General features: G+C 46.3%; 1 protein-coding gene across 1 annotated transcript; it reads left to right on the top strand.

Annotated features, from left to right (window-relative positions):
* The first annotated feature begins 9,352 nt into the window (after window positions 1-9,352).
* On the top strand, window positions 9,353-10,931 carry LOC125512264 (expansin-B15). Its single transcript, XM_048677362.2, has 4 exons — window positions 9,353-9,600; window positions 9,684-9,796; window positions 9,901-10,097; window positions 10,308-10,931. The coding sequence occupies exons 1-4, from the start codon at window positions 9,438-9,440 to the stop codon at window positions 10,633-10,635; spliced, it is 801 nt and encodes a 266-aa protein (XP_048533319.2). The 5' UTR covers window positions 9,353-9,437; the 3' UTR covers window positions 10,636-10,931.
* The last annotated feature ends 8,927 nt before the right edge of the window (window positions 10,932-19,858 follow it).

Raw genomic sequence — 19,858 nt, 5'->3', positions numbered from 1 at the left:
GGACTTCGTCTTTTCTTGGCCGAGGTGTCGGGTGAGCCATTCGTCACGGATGTTATGCTTAAAGGCCGCTAGGGCTTCGGCATCCGGGCAGTCGATGATCTGGTTCTTTTTAGTTAAGAACCTAGTCCAGAATTTCCTGGCTGACTCTCCGGGCTATTGAACTATGTGACTTAAGTCATCGGCATCCGGAGGTCTGACGTATGTGCCTTGGAAGTTGTCGCGGAAGGCGTCTTCTAGGTCTTCCCAGCTACCAATAGAGTTTTCAGGCAGGCTGTTCAGCCAGTGCCGGGCCGGTCCCTTGAGTTTTAGGGGGAGGTATTTGATGGCATGAAGATCATCACCGCGGGCCATATGAATATGGAGAAGAAAATATTCGATCCATACTGCGGGGTCTGTTGTCCCATCATATGATTCGATGTTCACGGGTTTAAACCCTTCTGGAAATCCGTGCTTCATTACTTCATCAGTGAAGCAAAGGGGGTGTGTGGCGCCTCTATATCGGGCCAGATCGTGACGTAGTTCGGATGGAGTCCGTCTGTGGTTTTCGGCCCGAACGAGATTATGCTTGTCATGTTCGGCTTGATGGCCGTCGTCGCACGTCGGGGCACGCCCCCGCGATCTGTAGATCGATCTAGCCGGACCTGCTTTATTCTTCAGGTTCTGCCGTAGGTCATATGTGTATCCCTGAGCTATTGTGTCTCTACCTTTACGGGGAGATAGTATGGGCCGGTGTTCGGCTTGAACTATTGTTTTGTCCCGGCCACATGGTGGTCGGTCAGCCGCATTACATGTTGCTGGTACGGGTTCGCGTGCCTCGTCGTCGAAATGAGGTAGCAGTTTACACTTTAGGTAAATTTTGGTTGGGCGCACGAGGCCGTATTCCTTGGCTGCCAGGACATTAGTCCATCTATCGTTAAGTAGATCTTGATCAGCTTGAAGCTGCTGGTGTTTCTTTTTCAGGCTCCTTGCAGTGGCTATTAGTCGTTGCTTAAAGCGCTCCTGCTCAAGAGATTCCTCAGGCATGATAAAGCCTTCGTCGCCCAGGCTCACCTCATCCTCGGAGGGTGGAAGGTAATACTGTCCTCCGAGTCTTCGTTTGCAGTCTGTTCATCAGGACTAACTTTCCCATCCTCCCAATCGTCTTGTTCAGAGTTTTGCTCGACGGGGTTTTCTTGGTCTTCGGCATCATCCGGAGTATTGTTATCTCTCGTACCGGTGTTGCTGTCTTTGCAGTGGCGTGATTTAGAGCGGCGCCGCTGTCGTCGGCGATTTGGCTGTATCTCAGGAGGTTTATCCTTGACTAGGTCTTCTTTTCCTCGCTGTTAGCTTCTTTGGGTGTATCCACCATGTACACGTCATATGAAGAGGTGGCCGTCCAGCGTCCGGTAAACGGCAGGTTTTGGGCCTCCTCCTCTCCGGCATCATCGGCCATACCATCGATGTCCTCAGAGTCGTAATCGAGCATGTTGGTTAAGTCCTCGACAGTGGCTATAAAGTGGGTGGTGGATGGGTCGTAAAATTCCCTGCTCTCACCCCCTAGTCCAGGCTGGGCATAGTTCGGACGTTGCTCCTCTGTAATGACAAGGGATCGCATTAAGTCCAAGGCCTCGCTTAAAGGCGAGGTTTGGCCTGAGAGGAGAGAGCCCGTGGAGTAAGACAAGAGGGATACTCCTTGGCCGAACTCACACGATGCTGACTCCGAGGATTCGGAGCCCGTGTCCAGAGAAGGTTCCGGCTCCATGATGGCTGGCAGCGACACTACTTCCCCCGGCTCTCCCACAATGGGCTTAGTGGCCGAAGATAGTCCGGCGAGCTCAGGGAGCCTGTCTTCGGACCTGGCCATACGCTTCGAATCTAAGGCCAGAGTGGAGATTGAGGGCTTGAATCCTTGGAAGATCAAGTCTCCTCGGATATCTGCGACAAAGTCCAGATTTCCAAAACTAATCTGGTGACCTGGGGCGTAGCTGTCGATCTGCTCTAGATGGCCAAGCGAGTTGGCCCGCGGTGCGAAGCCGCCAGACACAAAGATCTGGCCGGGGAGGAAAACCTCCCCCAGGGCAGCTTTGTTGTAGATGATTGATGGAGCCATCGAACCTTCTGGTGACGACGCAGCGAAACTCTCAATGAAAGCACCAATGTCGGTGTCCAAACCGGCAGATCTCAGGTAGGGGGTCCTGAACTGTGCGTCTAAGGTCGATGGTAACAGGAGGCAGGGGACACAATGTTTACCCAGGTTCGGGCCCTCTTGATGGAGGTAATACCCTACGTCCTGCTTGATTTATATTGATGAGTATGAGGATTACAAGAGTTGATCTACCACGAGATCGAAATGGCTAAAAACCTAGAAGTCTAGCCTGTATGATTGTGATTATGATTGCCTCTACGGACTAAACTCTCGAGTTTATATAGACATGGGAGGGGACTAGGGTTGTACAAAGTCGGTTACAAAGAAAGGAATCTTCATATCTGAACGCCAGGCTTTCCATCCACGCCAAGGAGAGTCCCATCCGAACATGGGAGAGAGTCTTCTACCTTGCATCTTCATGGCCCATTAGTTCGGCCCATGTTACATAGTCGGACATCCCGGCTTATAAGGCCGGCTGGGCCAGGAGTCATAGTCGGACACGGCCCGGTTAGGTCGGTTCACTTTTTTTAAAAATAAATCCTGACGCGGAAAAACAAATAAAAGAAATACAAAACAGAGTCCAAAAAACTTGAAATAAATTTTCACGGTCCCCTAATAATATTGCGGACAAAGTGAACATTTATTTGGGCCTCTAATGCAATTTTGGAAAACACATATTTTTCCTAATTCAAATAAAATTGCAATAAGATCCAAATAAAATAACTTATTTGATTTTAATATTTTGCCTCTAATATTTCCTTTATTTTGGAGAAGTCATATTATCTCCTCTCATATATTTTAATTAGAAATGTTTTCAGAGAGGAAAAATAATCAAAATCAAATGATCCTCTTTTCAAAATTTGAGAAAACTCAAATATGAAAATAACGAAATTCCCAACTCTCTCCGTGGGTCCTTGAGTTGCTTAGAATTTCTGGGATTAGTGAAACGAAAATGCAATAAAAATATGATATGCATGAATGACCTATGTATAACATTCCAAATTGAAAATTTGAGATGTTACAGGGAGGGTCGACCCTCTACTATGGCGCGCCCTGGGGAGTCCTACACCCACCGGGAGTAGGATTCCCCCCTTCCATGTAGTAGGAGTAGGAGAGAAGGAAAGGGAAGAGAGAAGAGAAGGAAGGAGGGGGCGCCGCCCCTCCCCTTAGTCCAATTCGGACTAGGCCTTGGGTGGGGGGGCTGCCCTAGGCAGCCCCTCCCTCTCTCCCCTAAAGCCCATTAGGGCCCATATACTCCCTGGGGGGTTCCGGTAACCCCCAGTACTCCGGTATATGTCCGAACTCATTCGGAACCTTTCCGATGTCCAAACATAGGCTTCCAATATATCGATCTTTATGTCTCGACCATTTCAAGACTCCTCGTCATGTCCGCGATCACATTCGGGACTCCGAACAACCTATGGTACATCAAAACATATAAACTCATAATATAACTGTCATCGAAACGTTAAGCGTGCAGACCCTACGGGTTCAAGAACTATGTAGACATGACCGACACACGTCTCCGGTCAATAACCAATAGCGGAACCTGGATGCTCATATTGGCTCCCACATATTCTATGAAGATCTTTATCGGTCAAACCACATAACAACATACGTTGTTCCCTTTGTCATCGTTATGTTACTTGCCTGAGATTTGATCGTCGGTATCTCAATACCTAGTTCAATCTCATTACGGGCAAGTCTCTTTACTCGTTCCGTAATGCATCATCCCGCAACTAACTCGTTAATCACATTGCTTGCAAGGATTATATTGGTGTGCATTGCCGAGAGGGCCTAGAGATACCTCTCCGACAATCAGAGTGACAAATCCTAATCTCGATCTATGCCAAATCAACAAACACCATCGGACACACCTGTAGAGCACCTTTATAATCACCCAGTTACGTTGTGACGTTTGGTAGCACACAAAGTGTTCCTCCGGTATTCGGGAGTTGCATGATCTCATAGTCATAGTAACATGTATAAGTTATGGAGAAAGCAATAGCAACAAAATAAACGATCATCGTGCTAAGCTAACGGATGGGTCAAGTCAATCACATCATTATCTAATGATGTGATCCCGTTAATCAAATGGCAACTCATGTCTATGGTTAGGAAACATAACCATCATTGATTCAATGAGCTAGTTAAGTAGAGGCATACTAGTGACATTCTGTTTGTCTATGTATTCACACATGTACTAAGTTTCTGGTTAATACAATTCTAGCATGAATAATAAACATTTATCATGATATGTGGAAATAGAAATAACAACTTTATTATTGCCTCTAGGGCATATTTCCTTCACGGAGAGGTGTTGATTTCTCGGTCATCGGGTTTAAGCCCGATCCGATCGTAGGTTGTGGGCCTGATAACAAAGATTCCCATTGCATAGAACAGACTTGCCAAGTGGTCTGCCGGCTGGGCACATGGGGGCGCCAGACGCTCCAGCGACTCGATGGGAGATCTCATAGGTGGTCTGTCGGAGTCGGGCTTCAGGGCCGGACTCTGAGATATACCGGATTTTTGTGAGTCTGCTGGTCCTGGGGTGGATGCCCCTAAACTAGAACCCTTCGACGGGGGTGAAGCCTTCGATCTGGTCAAGGCGACTAGTGGGATCGGCGCGCACTAGTTGAAGGAAATATGCCCTAGAGGCAATAATAAAGTTATTATTTATTTCCTTATATAATGATAAATGTTTATTATTCATGCTAGAATTGTATTAACCAGAAACATGATACATGTGTGAATACATAGACAAACAGAGTGTCACTAGTATGCCTCTACTTGACTAGCTCATTGATCGAAGATGGTTATGTTTCCTAACCCTAGACAAAGAGTTGTCATTTGATTAATGAGATCATATCATTAGGAGAATGATGTGATTGACTTGACCCATTCCGTTAGCTTAGCACTTGATCATTTAGTATGTTGCTATTGCTTTCTCCATGACTTATACATGTTCCAATGACTATGAGATTATGCAACTCCCGTTTACCAGAGGGACACTTTGTGTGCTACCAAACGTCACAACGTAACTGGGTGATTATAAAGGTGCTCTACAGGTGTCTCCGAAGGTACTTGTTGGGTTGGCGTATTTCAAGATTAGGATTTGTCACTCCGATTGTCGGAGAGGTATCTCTGGGCCCTCTCGGTAATGCACATCACTTAAGCCTTGCAAGCATTGCAACTAATGAGTTAGTTGCAGGATGATGTATTAACGAACGAGTAAATAGACTTGCCGGTAACGAGATTGAACTAGGTATTGAGATACTGACGATCGAATCTCGGGAAAGTAACATACCGATGACAAAGGGAACAACGTATGTTGTTATGCGGTCTGACCGATAAAGACCTTCGTAGAATATGTGGGAGCCAATATGAGCATCCAGGTTCCGCTATTGGTTATTGACCGGGGTGTCTCGGTCATGACTACATAGTTCTCGAACCCGTAGGGTCCGCACGCTTAACATTTCGATGACAGTTATATTATAAGTTTATATGTTTTGATGTACCGTAGGTTGTTCAGAGTCCCGGATGTGATCACGGACATGACGAGGAGTCTCGAAATGGTCGAGACATGAAGATTGATATATTGGAAGCCTATGTTTGGATATCATAAGTGTTCCGGGTGAAATCGGGATTTTACCGGAGTACCGGGAGGTTACCGGAACCCCCCGGGAGCTTAATGGGCCATAGTGGGCCTTGTGGAGAAGAGGAGAGGCAGCCAGGGCAGGGCCGCACGCCCCTCCCCCTAGTCCGAATAGGACAAGGAGAGGGGGGCGCCCCCCTTTCCTTCCTCTCTCCCTCCTCTTTTCCCCTCCTCTCCTAGTCCAACAAGGAAAAGGGAGGGAGTCCTACTCCCGGTAGGAGTAGGACTCCTCCAGGCGCGCCCCCTCTAGGCCGGCCGCACCTCCCCCTTGCTCCTTTATATACGGGGGCAGGGGCACCCTAGATACACACAATTGATCGGTTGATCTTTTAGCCGTGTGCGGTGCCCCTTCCACCATAGTCCACCTCGATAATACTGTAGCGGTGCTTAGGTGAAGCCCTGCGTCGGTAGAACATCATCATCATCACCACGCCGTCGTGCTGACGAAACTCTCCCTCAACACTCGGCTGGATCGGAGTACGAGGGACGTCATCGGGCTGAACGTGTGCTGAACTCGGAGGTGCCGTGCGTTCGGTACTTGATCGGTCGGATCGTGAAGACGTATGACTAAATCAACCGCGTTGTGCTAACGCTTCCGCTTTCGGTCTACGAGGGTACGTGGACAACACTCTCCCCTCTCGTTGCTATGCATCACCATGATCTTGCGTGTGTGTAGGAAATTTTTTGAAATTACCACGTTCCCCAACACTAGTATGCCACCGAAGACGAGGAGATGACCAAGGGCGGGGAAACCCTTGGCGCGGGGGTGGTCTCCAATGACCGGTTGAGCCATCGATTCCTCTGGCGATCCCACAGCGAAACTCTCAATGAAAGCACCAATGTCGGTGTCAAAACCGGCAGACCTCGGGGTAGGGGGGTCCCGTGCTGAGGATGTAGGATCGATGGGGAACAAGGGATGACGAACACAGTGTTTACCCAGGTTCGGGCCCTCTCGAAGAGGTAATACCCTACGTCCTGCTTGATTATATTGGATGTATGATGTGGTTTACAGAGTAGATCTACCTCGAGATCAGCACGAGCTAAACCCTAAGGCGATGAGGTGATGAATGTAGCTCTGCTCCTAAAGACTACAACCCTCGGTTTATATAGACACCGGTAGGGTTAGGGTTACCGAAGATCGATTACAATTAGGGATTAAAGAGATCCTGCACCTTCCTGACTTGGAGGGCACACCACGGCTTCATAGATCTCCTGTCACTATATGGCTCCACCAGTCCGGTCCATGTACAAGGGGTCGTCGCCCCGAGGACCCCTTAGTCCATGACTCTCTCAATATGCATCATGACTCCCTATCCCCAACGGTTTCTGGGTCATGCGGGAAGGCCCTCCCTATCACCCACACTCACCTGGTGACGGTTTAAAATGTCGTCGCAAAAAGGGGTTGGAAGCCGTTTGTATAGAAGCTCGCTGTACCAGTGATGGCTAGTGTAGTTTTTCTTCCGTTGTATCCTATTTAGTTATTGTTTAACTGCTCGTCTTCGAAGACATTGCCTGTCTTCAAGACTGTCATAAGAAAAGTCTATTCACCCCCTCTAGTCGATAACTAGCACTTTCAACTACCTTTTGCATCTCCGAGGCCCAAAAACACCTGTCCAACATATGATGTAGATGAAAAAATATTACATCTCGCATCTCGGAGATGTAAGATACAGCACCTTCGCGGTGCAAATTTGCATCTCCGCTGACTGGAGATGCAAAAAGGACAGCCGCGTGCCAACCACCCAACCGCTCACCCAACTCGGACGTTGGCCGAATCTGCACAAAATTGCCGCCGCCGCTGCCCGCAGCTGTCTATTCCCTTTCGGCCGCCGCTTCTAATCGAAGCATCTTCGGTGGTTCGGCTGACCTAATGCCTTCCACGGCGAGGTCGTGGATGGGCTAGCCTTCTTCCATGATTTTTTTGGGGAGGCGCGCCATCCCGTCCGCCCGCCTCGGCCGTTCTTCCGACAGTGCGATGCCGGCCGCCCGCAGCGCCGAGCTCCCGCCTTCTTCTCTGCTGAGTTGTGACCATCTGCTCTTCAGAGGCGTCGCTGCCGCCGAACGGCTGCCCAACTGCAGTCGACCGATTTCGTCCACCCCGCAAGCAACGTGTTCGACGAAATTCCCCAAGGTAAAAAATGATGAAAGTTGACGATTTTTTATTGGGTTGGAGAGTTAGTTTGACGGTAATTTTCCGCATTATAGATGAGCTCATGTGACTCCTCTTTCGTGGGCGATTCCTCGTCGGATGAGGAATTTGTTTGAACAAAGAAGAGGACATTGCTATGCTAGTGGCAATGCACAGGGAGGAGAAGCGGAAGCACGGCGGTTCCGTGTATGGCGGTGCATTCATTCAGAGAGAACGCGTTGAGACGCACAAGAGGTTGATGCACAACTATTTTGGTTCACCGCCTGTTTTTCCGGAGAGGTACTTCCGACGCCGGTTCAGAATGTACAAAGACTTGTTCATCCACTATGTTGTATGTGTGTTGCATTTGATCTTGTGGATTTGATGAATTATGTAATAATTTAATATTGTAGACATGAGAAATTTTTAAGTTGTTCTTTTACATGTTTTAATTCAATTTATGTGGTTGACCAGCGGCTGAACAACAGCCGCGCAGCCGGCGGCCGGTTTTACATTTCTAGTTTGCATCTTTTATTGGAGTTGCTCTTTTATATCTTCGTTTTACATCTTCTATTGGAGTTGCCTCTTTTTTAATGCAAAATCACATTTTGAGGATGTAAATTTTTACATATCAAATTTGCATGTTCCATTGGAGATGCTCCTGCTCACGCAAGTCGCCGTGCATGCAACCGAGACTGACGCGAGCCACTGCGACTCTGGGAGGCATGTCATCTGAAAGCCCAGTGCACGTTGCTCGGGCGCTTAATCCGGCAAGCACGCTGACTACCGGCCGGAGCTACGTACTGGCTGCGGGGGGAAGTGAACGCGTGAGCCACCGCCCACAAGTCAACCGGGAGGAACCGGCAAACCGGGCCAAGATTACGGCTCGTGCCGCGGCTTGCCGCGGGGCTCAGGCCGAATGACCGCGCCTCCTGGCCGTCCGAAGGGAGGGATCGACGGTGCGGAGACGGTGTGAGATCCTGACGACTGGACCTCGTGACAGCAGTTGACCGATCTGAATTTCGGGGATGGTGAAATGGACGGGGCGTGGAGCCGTCTCGGGATGGGCGGCAACTCGACTCGTAGGGTCGCCTCGTGTCTAACCGAAATAACGGCAACTGTCGTTTTTCTGCTCACTGAGTGACTAGACGCCGAGCACTGTAGTACTCGCTGGTCGCTGGTGTACAAATTTGGAAGACAGGAAAAACCTTTCTGCGGCAGATCGATCGTCCAGTGTTCAGATTGCTTTTTAAAGATCACCAACGAACGGGTTTATTTATTATTTATTTAAAAATCCCCTTGAATCCGCGCGTGCAACCCAGCAAGTAAACAAGAATTCGTTTTTATTTCTTCAAAAGAAACCAAGGGAGAATTTAATCACTGGCCGCGATCACTCAGCGGTGCACCCTACCTGCCGCCTATAAATGGAGGCGAGGAGTACACTTCCTAGCACACACCAAGGCCACCCCTCTACTTCAGTCTCTTCCTCCTTGTACTCTAGTGATCGTCGGTGAGTGAGAAAGAGAGGCATGGCCTTTTCCGTGGCCAAGATCTCGGCCTCCTTCGCCGTGTTCATGGCCCTAGCCTTCCTCCTTCGTCCCTGCGCGTCCGTCGAGATCCACCGCAAGCTCTCCGGCTGGTCCAACGGCGGCGCCACCTGGTACGGCGGCCCCAACGGCGCAGGGAGCGACGGTAATTAATACTACATGAACGAACATAAACTGTTTAATTTCTCCAGCATTATGCAAGTAACGCTTTGCATGCACGGTCTGTAGGTGGTGCATGCGGGTACCAGGACGCCGTCGACCAACCGCCCTTCTCATCCATGATCGCCGCCGGCAGCCCGTCCATCTACCAGGACGGCAAGGGCTGCGGCTCTTGCTACCAGGTCCGACGATCATACAACCAGCTCTTAATTTTAACGCCGCGTTGTCAACTAGTCGGCTTAACTTAATTACACCCGCGCGCATTCCATTGATGTGAATTCCGCAGGTGAAGTGCACCGGCCACGGCTCTTGCTCGTCCAGCCCGGTGACCGTCGTGCTCACCGACGAGTGCCCAGCTGGCGCGGCGTGCCTGGGTGAGCCCGTCCACTTCGACCTGAGCGGGACGGCGTTCGGCGGCATGGCGAAGCCCGGCCAGGCCGACCAGCTCCGCGCGGCCGGACGTCTCCAAATCCAGTACACACGGTAAGCTGGCTGCATGCATCTTCACGTGAGTTTTTTCATGCAAAACGGCAAACGGCACACGGTAAGCTACCTAGCTGCGTGTCCGGACGCGCGTAAAAGAGCGGCAAGCGTGCACCGGCACGCACACGGTATGCCGCTTTCCTAGCCGACCGACTAACCGCCGTGCTTTGTCTTGGCCCTGGCATCCGTGCGTGTGGCTGCATGCTGCAGGGTCCCGTGCAACTGGCCGGGGATGGACATAGCCTTCAAGGTGGATGCCGGCTCCAACTCCTACTACCTCGCCGTGCTCATCGAGTACGAGGACGGCGACGGCGACCTGTCGTCGGTGGAGCTCATGCAGAGCGGCGGCAACAGCGCCGGCTGGACCAAGATGGACCGGTCGTGGGGCGCGGTGTGGAGGTACAACTCCGGGGCCATGCTGCAGGCGCCATTCTCGGTCCGCCTCACCTCCAGCTCCGGCAAGCCCCTCGTGGCGAGCAAAGTCATCCCCGCCGGCTGGAAGCCCGGCGGCACCTACCGCTCCGTCGTCAACTACTGATAAACTAGGCGTGGGGTGGGTTGCACGCAAGCACGCCGCGCGCTCGCCCGTATGAAGAGGCGTGGCGCCATCCCGATTTATGCTTGGAGCCATGGGCGTGGGATATGTGTGTAACCTGACCGCCATTAATAAGGCGTGTGTCGCAAGTGTGTGTCTGTGCGCGCCATTGTTGTGTGTGAAGCTTGTGTTATCTGTCTGTTTGGTCCATATATATATGTGAAATAAACTGTATCGGGGCGGAGGTGGCCGGGAAGAGTTTCTACTTCTTGCCCCTCGCTCTTGTTGTTGCAGTCTCATTTCATTTGCTCTACAAAGTACTACTGGAGTGTGACGGTACTTCATTCACTTGGGCCCTTTTTGTCTAGTCTCACTGAAGGCGCCAGCCTAGCTAGCTATCAATATGGATTTAATTAAGTTGCTAGAAAAACAAATGTGTACAAGTACAAGAGATATACGTACAAATCTTTGTCACATTCACACACGAACGCACGCGCACAAAAATGCTTGAGAGTTTTAAACCGGTGACAGTATACACAAAAAATATTAACTAGATTTGTCACATGAATATTAAATTCTTGTTGCATTAATTTGAGTTAGCTTTCATGTCTGTTGAAAAAGACATATCCACCAAGTTGAAAAAATTGCTCCGTGGAATATGTATCATTTCCCTCTTGTGACGTAGAAAATTTTGCTCCACCAAGTTGAAGGCCCAGAGGCAGGATCGAGTTTAGCTCACGGCGTGCCGTGGGTGGATGCAAAAGGAAGAAAATTTTGGCACACCTAAGGATTTATATGTTTTTTGTATAACATGTGTTTGGAAAGGACTTGTGATACTTAATACATTTCCACATTTTTGGGGTCCATACCTACTGGCAAGGTTGATACGTGGACGTGGAGGACACTTCCGGTTGATGCATGACCACATTTTTTTTGTTGAGGGGCGTGACCTCTATTGTTGTAACATCTATTTTGTTTCCAAAAAATATTTCCTCCGTTTCAAAATAAGTGTCTCAAATTTAATCCTAAAATAAGCATCTCAACTTTAGTACAACTTTATGTTAAAGTTAATATAAAGTGAAGACACTTCTTTTGAGATGGAGGGAGTATATCAAAACTTTTATTACACACTAGTAAATGCGCACGTGCGATGCACGTTAATATTTTAGGCAATATATTAATTGCATGTGTTGCATGTTAATATTTAAACAATATATTAATTGCACGTGGATATTATGTATGCTATTATTTGTGTGCTAATTCTGCAGTTACTACAATATTTGGTATGATATTAATTGCACGTTAAACACGTTGAACGCCCGCTATTGGAGCAGTCTTGGTCGTTGGATTGACTTAGTTTGATGGCCGAGATCAATTGAATCTGTCTCTTTAGATCTTTTTATATTGGTATAGATATCAAAGATAAGCTTGGTGTGTCCACGAAAACCTCTACTTATCTCCTCTCTTTCTTGTCTAGGACCTCGCGACGCCTCGCTAGAGCCTAGCGCACCCACGAACATTTGGCAACAAAAGCAACATCCCTTTAAGATCTGCGTGTGTGTTCATTGAGATGCGTGTATGCACGTATATATGAGCGTCTTTGTTTATACTGTGTTCTAAAAAAAAAGCAACATCCCTTCTGTCCGGGCACGCGTGTTGTGTAACCAGCCCTTGCGTTATCTCCAACTTTGCTAGCGTAGGTATTGATCACCGTACGAGGGAGTCACCGGGGATGATTCAAGAAACGCTACGCCTTGGCACGTAGCAGCGCTTTTCCACCACGTATATATATATACCAAGCGCCTTTTGTTGTTTTCACGGAAACGCCCAACCTTTTCTCGGTGTAAGGGAAACATCCAGCTTCTTTCGTAAGTCCAGCCGTGTTATGGTCCTCATGGAAAATAAGCAATGTGAGCAATGTTCAAAAGAAGCCGTTGCCTTATATGGATGAAGCTTGTACTGTCCCCCAGATTTGGACTCACGATGCTCATGGATAAAGCTTGTTGCTTGTACCCGTAGCTGCTAAGATTCGCATTCCCGTTGCTGCGTATGTCGTCTCCAGGCTGTGAGATCGTATCACTAGGTCCATTTTAAGCAAATCTTGTGCCAATGTAGTTGCACATGTATGGTGTGTCCACCAAGCTGTGTATACCCGATTTGATCATGGCCGCCTCAAGATAATATGACCCCATAGCCTTCGTTATATCCAATTCTAGCGCACAATAGTATTTTTTTTCTTCTTATTTTGCCTCTTCATGAATGGCAAGACACCGTGTGCCATGATTAAATCTGTACTCCTATATAGTATAGGAATACAATTCATATGAACCGTTGGATCTTTTTAATTGGACGGTTCAAATTTAACGGCTTGTGCTACAGGACTACGTGGCTGCATTTGGACCATTGGATATGTCAATCTGATGGTCCACATGGCAGGGATTCGTGTTGTGCCTTCCCTGTGTTGGTCCGCCACTCTCAGAGCATCTCTAGTAGACCCCGTATAAATCGTTGGAACTATAAAATTCCGGCGATTATACGGGTTTGGACCGTTTTGTCTGCCAGAACAGACACCGTAAACGCAGCCCGGCCCATAAAAGTTTTGCGGTGGCCCGCAAACGCACCCCCTCGACCAGTATATGTGCAGGTTCGGCTGTTGGATACGGCCCGGAACCCTACCCCTCCGCCTCCGTGAAAATCCCCAACCCCTCACCGTCGGTGTCTCAGATCCGCCGCCCGCGATGGCCAAGTCCGCCCACCGTGACAGCGAGGACCGTGAGCAGGAGCGTTGCATCAGATCCGACGGGGCGCGGAACACTAATAGAAAAATGGCCTAATGTGAAGCTCATTAGTCCTGATTTGTAATTGAACCGGCACTAATGTGACCATTAGTGCCGGTTCCAACAGCTAGGCGGACGGCGCTCATTAGTACCAGTTCGTGAAGAATCTTTAGTACCGGTTCGTGCCACGAACCGGTACTAAAGAGGTTGTGGCAGACTGTTGTCAGGCTGGGGCCCCACCGGCCTCTTTAGTACCGATTCATGCCACAAACCGGTACTAGAGTTTTTTAGTTGATTCTTTTTGCAGCAGTTTTTTAGTCCCACCTCGCTCCGCTAACAGGGTTTTTACCACCTTAAATATGTTACTTCTAAAACTATCACAATCATTTGGTCACCATTGAACTCTATGTGTAGAATTTGTGACCGCAATATGAGTCTTCTCCAGTTTCTAAACCGGTGAGGACTCATATTGACAATTCAGATTGTACATAAAAAGATCACTGATGATCAATGTATTTTTGATGTATATTTTTACATGTTTACACATAGCAGTAGCGCGTTTTGGCTGAAATGCGCTACTGATCAATGTATTTTTGATATATATTTTTACATGTTTACACAATCTCTTTCGAAGTATCAGGATTTCGAACGAAAACTCATCTATTACAAAGACATTTCATTTTTTTTAAACTTATTACAACTCCAGATTTTGTGTGTGTTCATTATGCACCATTCAAAGCCACGTCATCAACTTTCAACCCTTTCTGCCTTTATTTTCTATTTTTCATGCATTTACTGATTTGTTTTGAGCTAAATGACCTTGAAATTGAAAAGCACTACAAATGAACTCTGAAAAGGTTGAAACTTGACATGGTATCATCAGTTCACCCACATAGCATGTGCAAAAAAGTAGAGAGGGTTACGGCAAAAACTGGATGCACTTCGTGTACAAACTAGACAATCTCTTTCGAAGTATCAGGTTTTCGGATGAAAACTCATCTGTTACAAAGGCACTTCATTTTTTTAACTTATTACAACTCCAAACTTTTTGTGCGTTCAGTATGCACCGTTCAAAGCCACGTGATCAACTTTCAACCCTTTCTGACCTCATTTGCTATTTTCATGCATCTACTGATTTGTTTTGAGCTAAATGACCCTGAAATTGAAAAGCACTACAAATGAACTCTTAAAAGGTTGAAACTTGGAATGGTATCATCATTTCACCCACATAGCATGTGCAAAAAAGTAGAGAGGGTTACGGCAAAAACTGGATGCACTTCGTGTACAAATTGGACAATCTGTTTCGAAGTATTAGGGTTTCGGATGAAAACTCATCTATTAGAAAGGCACTTCATTTTTTAAAACTTATTACAACTCTAGACTTTTTGTGCGTTCAGTATGCACCATTCAAAACCACGTCATCAACTTTCAACCGTTTCTCATATCATTTGCTATTTTTCATGCATTTACTGATTTGTTTTGAGCTAAATGACCTTGAAATTGAAAAGCACTACAAATGAACTCTGAAAAGGTTGAAACTTGGCATGGTATCATCATTTCACCCACATAGGATGTGCAAAAAAGTAGAGAGGGTTACGACAAAAACTGGATGCACTTCGTGTACAAACTGGACAATCTCTTTCGAAGTATCAGGGTTTCGGACGAAAACTCATGTGTTACAAAGGCACTTCATTTTTTTAAAGTTATTACAACTCGAGACTTTTCGTGCGTTTAATATGCACCATTCAAAGCCACATCATCAACTTTAAATCCTTTCTGACATCATTTGCTATTTTTCATGCATTTACTGATTCGTTTTGAGCTAAATGACCCTGAAATTGAAAAGCACTACAAATGAACTCTGAAAAGGTTGAAACTTGGAATGGTATCTGTTGGGGAACGTAGTAATTTCAAAAAATATCCTATACACACGCAGGATCATGGTGATGCATAGCAACGAGAGGGGAGAGTGTCGTCCACGTACCCTGTTAGACCGTTAAGCGGAAGCATTATGACAACGCAGTTGATGTGGTCGTACGTCTTCATGATCGATCGATCCTCAGTACCGACCGTACGGCACCTCCGCGTTCAGCACGCGTTCAGCTCGGTGACGTCCCGCGAACTCACGATCTAGTAGAGCTCCGGGAAGAGTTTTGTTAGCACGACGGCGTGATGACGATCTTGATGAAGCTACCGTGACAGGGCTTCGCCCAAGCACCGCTACATTATGACCGAGGTGGATTATGATGGAGGGGGGCACCGCATACGGCTGGGAGAGATCTTTGTGATCAACTTGTGTGTCCCGGGGTGCCCCGTGCCCCCGTATATAAAGGAGCAAGGGAGGAGGAGGCCGGCCCTAGGAGGGGCGCGCCAAGGGAGTAGGATTCCCACTCCTAGTAGGAGTAGGTTTCCTCCTTTCCTAGTCCAACTAGGAGAGGGGGGAAAGGAGGGAAGGGGAGAAGGAAGGGAGAGGGGGCCGCGCCCCAAACCCCTTGTCCAATTCGGACTGGGCTTGGGAGGGGCGCGCGCCACCTCCTGGCCGCCGCTGCCTCTCCTTCCCACTAAAGCCCATTAAGGCCCAACACTCCTTCCCCGTATTCCCGTAACTCCCCGGTACTCCAAAAATACCTGAATCACTCAGAACCTTTCCGATGTCCAAATATAGTCGTCCAATATATCGATCTTTACGTCTCGACCATTTCGAGACTCTTCGTCATGTCCCCGATCTCATCCGGGACTCCGCACTACCTTCGGTACATCAAAACACATAAACTCATAATACAAATTGTCACCGAACTTTAAGCGTGCGGACCCTACGGGTTCGAGAACTATGTAGACATGACCGAGACACGTCTGCGTTCAATAACCAATAGCGGAACCTGGATGCTCATATTGGCTCCCACATATTCTACGAAGATCTTTATCGGTCAAACCGCATAACAACATACGTTGTTCCCTTTGTCATCGGTATGTTACTTGCTCGAGATTCGATCGTCGGTATCTCACTACCTAGTTCAATCTCGTTACCGGCAAGTCTCTTTACTCGTTTCATAATGCATCATCCCGCAACTAACTCATTAGTCACATTGCTTGCAAGGCTTATGGTGATGTGCATTACCGAGAGGGCGCAGAGATACCTCTCCGACAATCGGAGTGACAAATCCTAATATCAAAATAGGCCAACTCAACAAGTACCTTCAGAGACACCTGTGGAGCACCTTTATAATCACCCAGTTACGTTGTGACGTTTGGTAGCACACAAAGTGTTCCTCCAGTAAACGGGAGTTGCATAATCTCATAGTCATAGGAACGTGTATAAGTCATGAAGAAAGCAATAGCAACATACTAAACGATCAAGTGCTAAGCTAACGAAATGGGTCAAGTCAATCACATCATTCTCCTAATGATGTGATCCCGCTAATAAATTGACAACTCATGTCTATGGTTAGGAAACTTAACCATCTTTGATCAACGAGCTAGTCAAGTAGAGGCATGCTAGTGACACTATGTTTGTCTATGTATACACACATGTATTATGTTTTCGGTTAATACAACTCTAGCGTGAATAATAAACATTTATCATGAAATAAAGAAATAAATAATAACTTTATTATTGCCTCTAGGGCATATTTCCTTTAGTCTCCCACTTGCACTAGAGTCAATAATCTAGTTCACATCGTCATGTGATTTAACATCAATAATTCACATCACCATGTGATTAACACCCATAGTTCACATCGTCATGTGACCAACACCCAAAGGGTTTACTGGAGTCAATAATCTAGTTCATATCGCTATGTGATTAACACCCAAAGAGTACTAAGGTGTGATCATGTTTTGCTTGTGAGAGAAGTTTAGTCTACGGGTCTGCCACATTCAGATCCGTATGTATTTTGCAAATTTCTATGTCAACAATGCTCTGCACGGAGCTACTCTAGCTAATTGCTTCACTTTCAAAATGTATCCAGATTGAGACTTAGAGTCATCTAGATCAGTGTCAAAATTTGCGTCGACGTAACCCTTTATGACAAACCTTTTGTCACCTCCATAATCGAGAAACATATCTTTATTCCAGTAAGGATAATTTTGACCGTTGTCCGGTGATCTACTCCTAGATCACTATTGTACTCCCTTGCTAAACTCAGTGTAGGATATACTATAGATCTGGTACATAGCATGGCATACTTTATGGAAACTATGGCTGAGGCATAGGGAATGACTTTCATTCTCTTTCTATCTTCTGCCGTGGTTGGGTTTTGAGTCTTACTCAATTTCACACCTTGTAACACAGGTAAGAACTCTTTCTTTGACTGTTCCATTTTGAACTACATCAAAATCTTGTCAAGGTATGTACTCATTGAAAAAACTTATCAAGCGTCTTGATCTATCTCTATAGATCTTGATGCTCAATGTGTAATCAGCTTCATCGAGGTCTTTCTTTGAATTTTTTTCAAACACTCCTTTATGCTTTCCAGAAAATTCTACATTATTTCCGATCAACAATATGTCATTCACATATACTTATCAGAAATGCTGTAGTGCTCCCACTCACTTTCTTGTAAATACAGGCTTCACCTTAAGTCTATATAAAACCATATGCTTTGATCACTTTATCAAAGCATATATTCCAACTCCGAGATGCTTGCACGAGTCCATAAATGGATCGCTGGAGCTTGCACACTTTGTTAGTACCTTTTGGATCGATAAAACCTTCAGGTTGCATCATATACAACTCTTCTTCTAGAAATCCATCCAGGAATGCAGTATTTACATCCATTTGCCAAATTTCATAATCATAAAATGCGGCAATAGCTCACATGATTCGGACGGACTTAAGCATCGCTACGGGTGTGAAGGTCTCATCATAGTCAACTCCTTGAACTTGTCGAAAACCTTTCGCAACAAGTCGAGCTTCGTATATAGTAACATTACCATCATCGTCTATCTTCTTCTTGAAGATCCATTTATTCTCGATGGCTTGCTGATCATCGGGCAAGTCAACCAAAGTCCACACTTTGTTCTCATACATGGATCCCATCTTAGATTTCATGGCCTCAAACCATTTTGCGGAATCTAGGCTCATCATCGCTTCCTCATAGTTCGTAGGTTTGTCATGGTCTAGCAACATGACCTCCAGAACAGGATTACCGTACCACTCTGGTGCGGATCTTACTCTGGTTGACCTACGAGGTTCGGTAGTAACTTGATCTGAAGTTTCATGATCATCATCATTAGCTTCCTCACTAATTGGTGTAGGTGTCACAGGAACCTGTTTCTGTGATAAACTACTTTCCAATCAGGGAGCAGGTACAATTATCTCATCAATTTCTACTTTCCTCCCACTCACTTCTTTCAAGAGAAACTCCTTCTCTAGAAAGGATCCACTTTTAGCAACAAAGATTATTCCTTTGGATCTGTGATAGAAGGTGTACCCAACAGTCTCCTTCGGGTATCCTATGAAGAAACATTTCTCCGATTTGGGTTTGAGCTTATCAGGTTGAAACTTTTTCACATAAGCATCACATCCCCAAACTTTAAGAAACAACAACTTAGGTTTCTAGCCAAACCACAGTTCATATGGTGTCGTCTCAACATATTTAGATGGTGCCCTATTTAACGTGAATGCAGCTGTCTCTAATGCATAACCCCAACATGATAGTGATAAATCGGTAAGAGACATCATAGATCGCACCATATCTAATAAAGTACGATTATGACGTATGGACACACCATTACGCTGTGGTGTTCCAGGTGGCGTGAGTTGCGAAACTATTCCGCATTGTTTCAAATGAAGACCAAACTCATAACTCAAATATTCTCCTCCACAATCAGATCGTAGAAACTTTATTTTCTTGTTACGATGATTTTCCACTTCACTCTGAAATTATTTGAACTTTTCGAATGTTTCAGATTTATGTTTTATCAAGAAGATATACCCATATCTTACTCAAATCATCTGTGAAGGTTAGAAAATAACGATACCCGCCGTGAGCCTCAACACTCATCGGACTGCATACATCAGTATGTATTATTTCCAACAAGTCTGTTCCTCGCTCCATTGTTCCGGAGAATGGAGTCTTAGTCATCTTGCCCATGAGGCATGGTTCGCAAGCATCAAGTGATTCATAATCAAGTGATTCCAAAAACCCATCAACATGGAGTTTCTTCATGTGCTTTACACCAATATGACCTAAACGACAGTGCCACAAATAAGTTGCACTATCATTATTAACTTTGCATCTTTTGGCTTCAATATTATGAATATGTGTATCACTGCGATTGAGATTCAATAAACCATTCACCTTGGGTGTATGACCATTGAAGGTTTTATTCATGTAAACAGAACAACAATTATTCTGTGACTTTAATGAATAACCGTATTGCGATAAACATGATCAAGTTATATTCATGCTTAACGCAAACACCAAATAACATTTATTTAGGTTCAA

This window comes from Triticum urartu, chromosome 6A (assembly GCF_056163025.1).
Source record: "Triticum urartu cultivar PI428250 chromosome 6A, HENAU_Tu73, whole genome shotgun sequence".
NCBI lineage: Eukaryota > Viridiplantae > Streptophyta > Magnoliopsida > Poales > Poaceae > Triticum > Triticum urartu.
The sequence above is the reverse complement of the archived record's forward strand: the minus strand, read 5'-3'. Positions and strand labels throughout refer to the sequence as shown.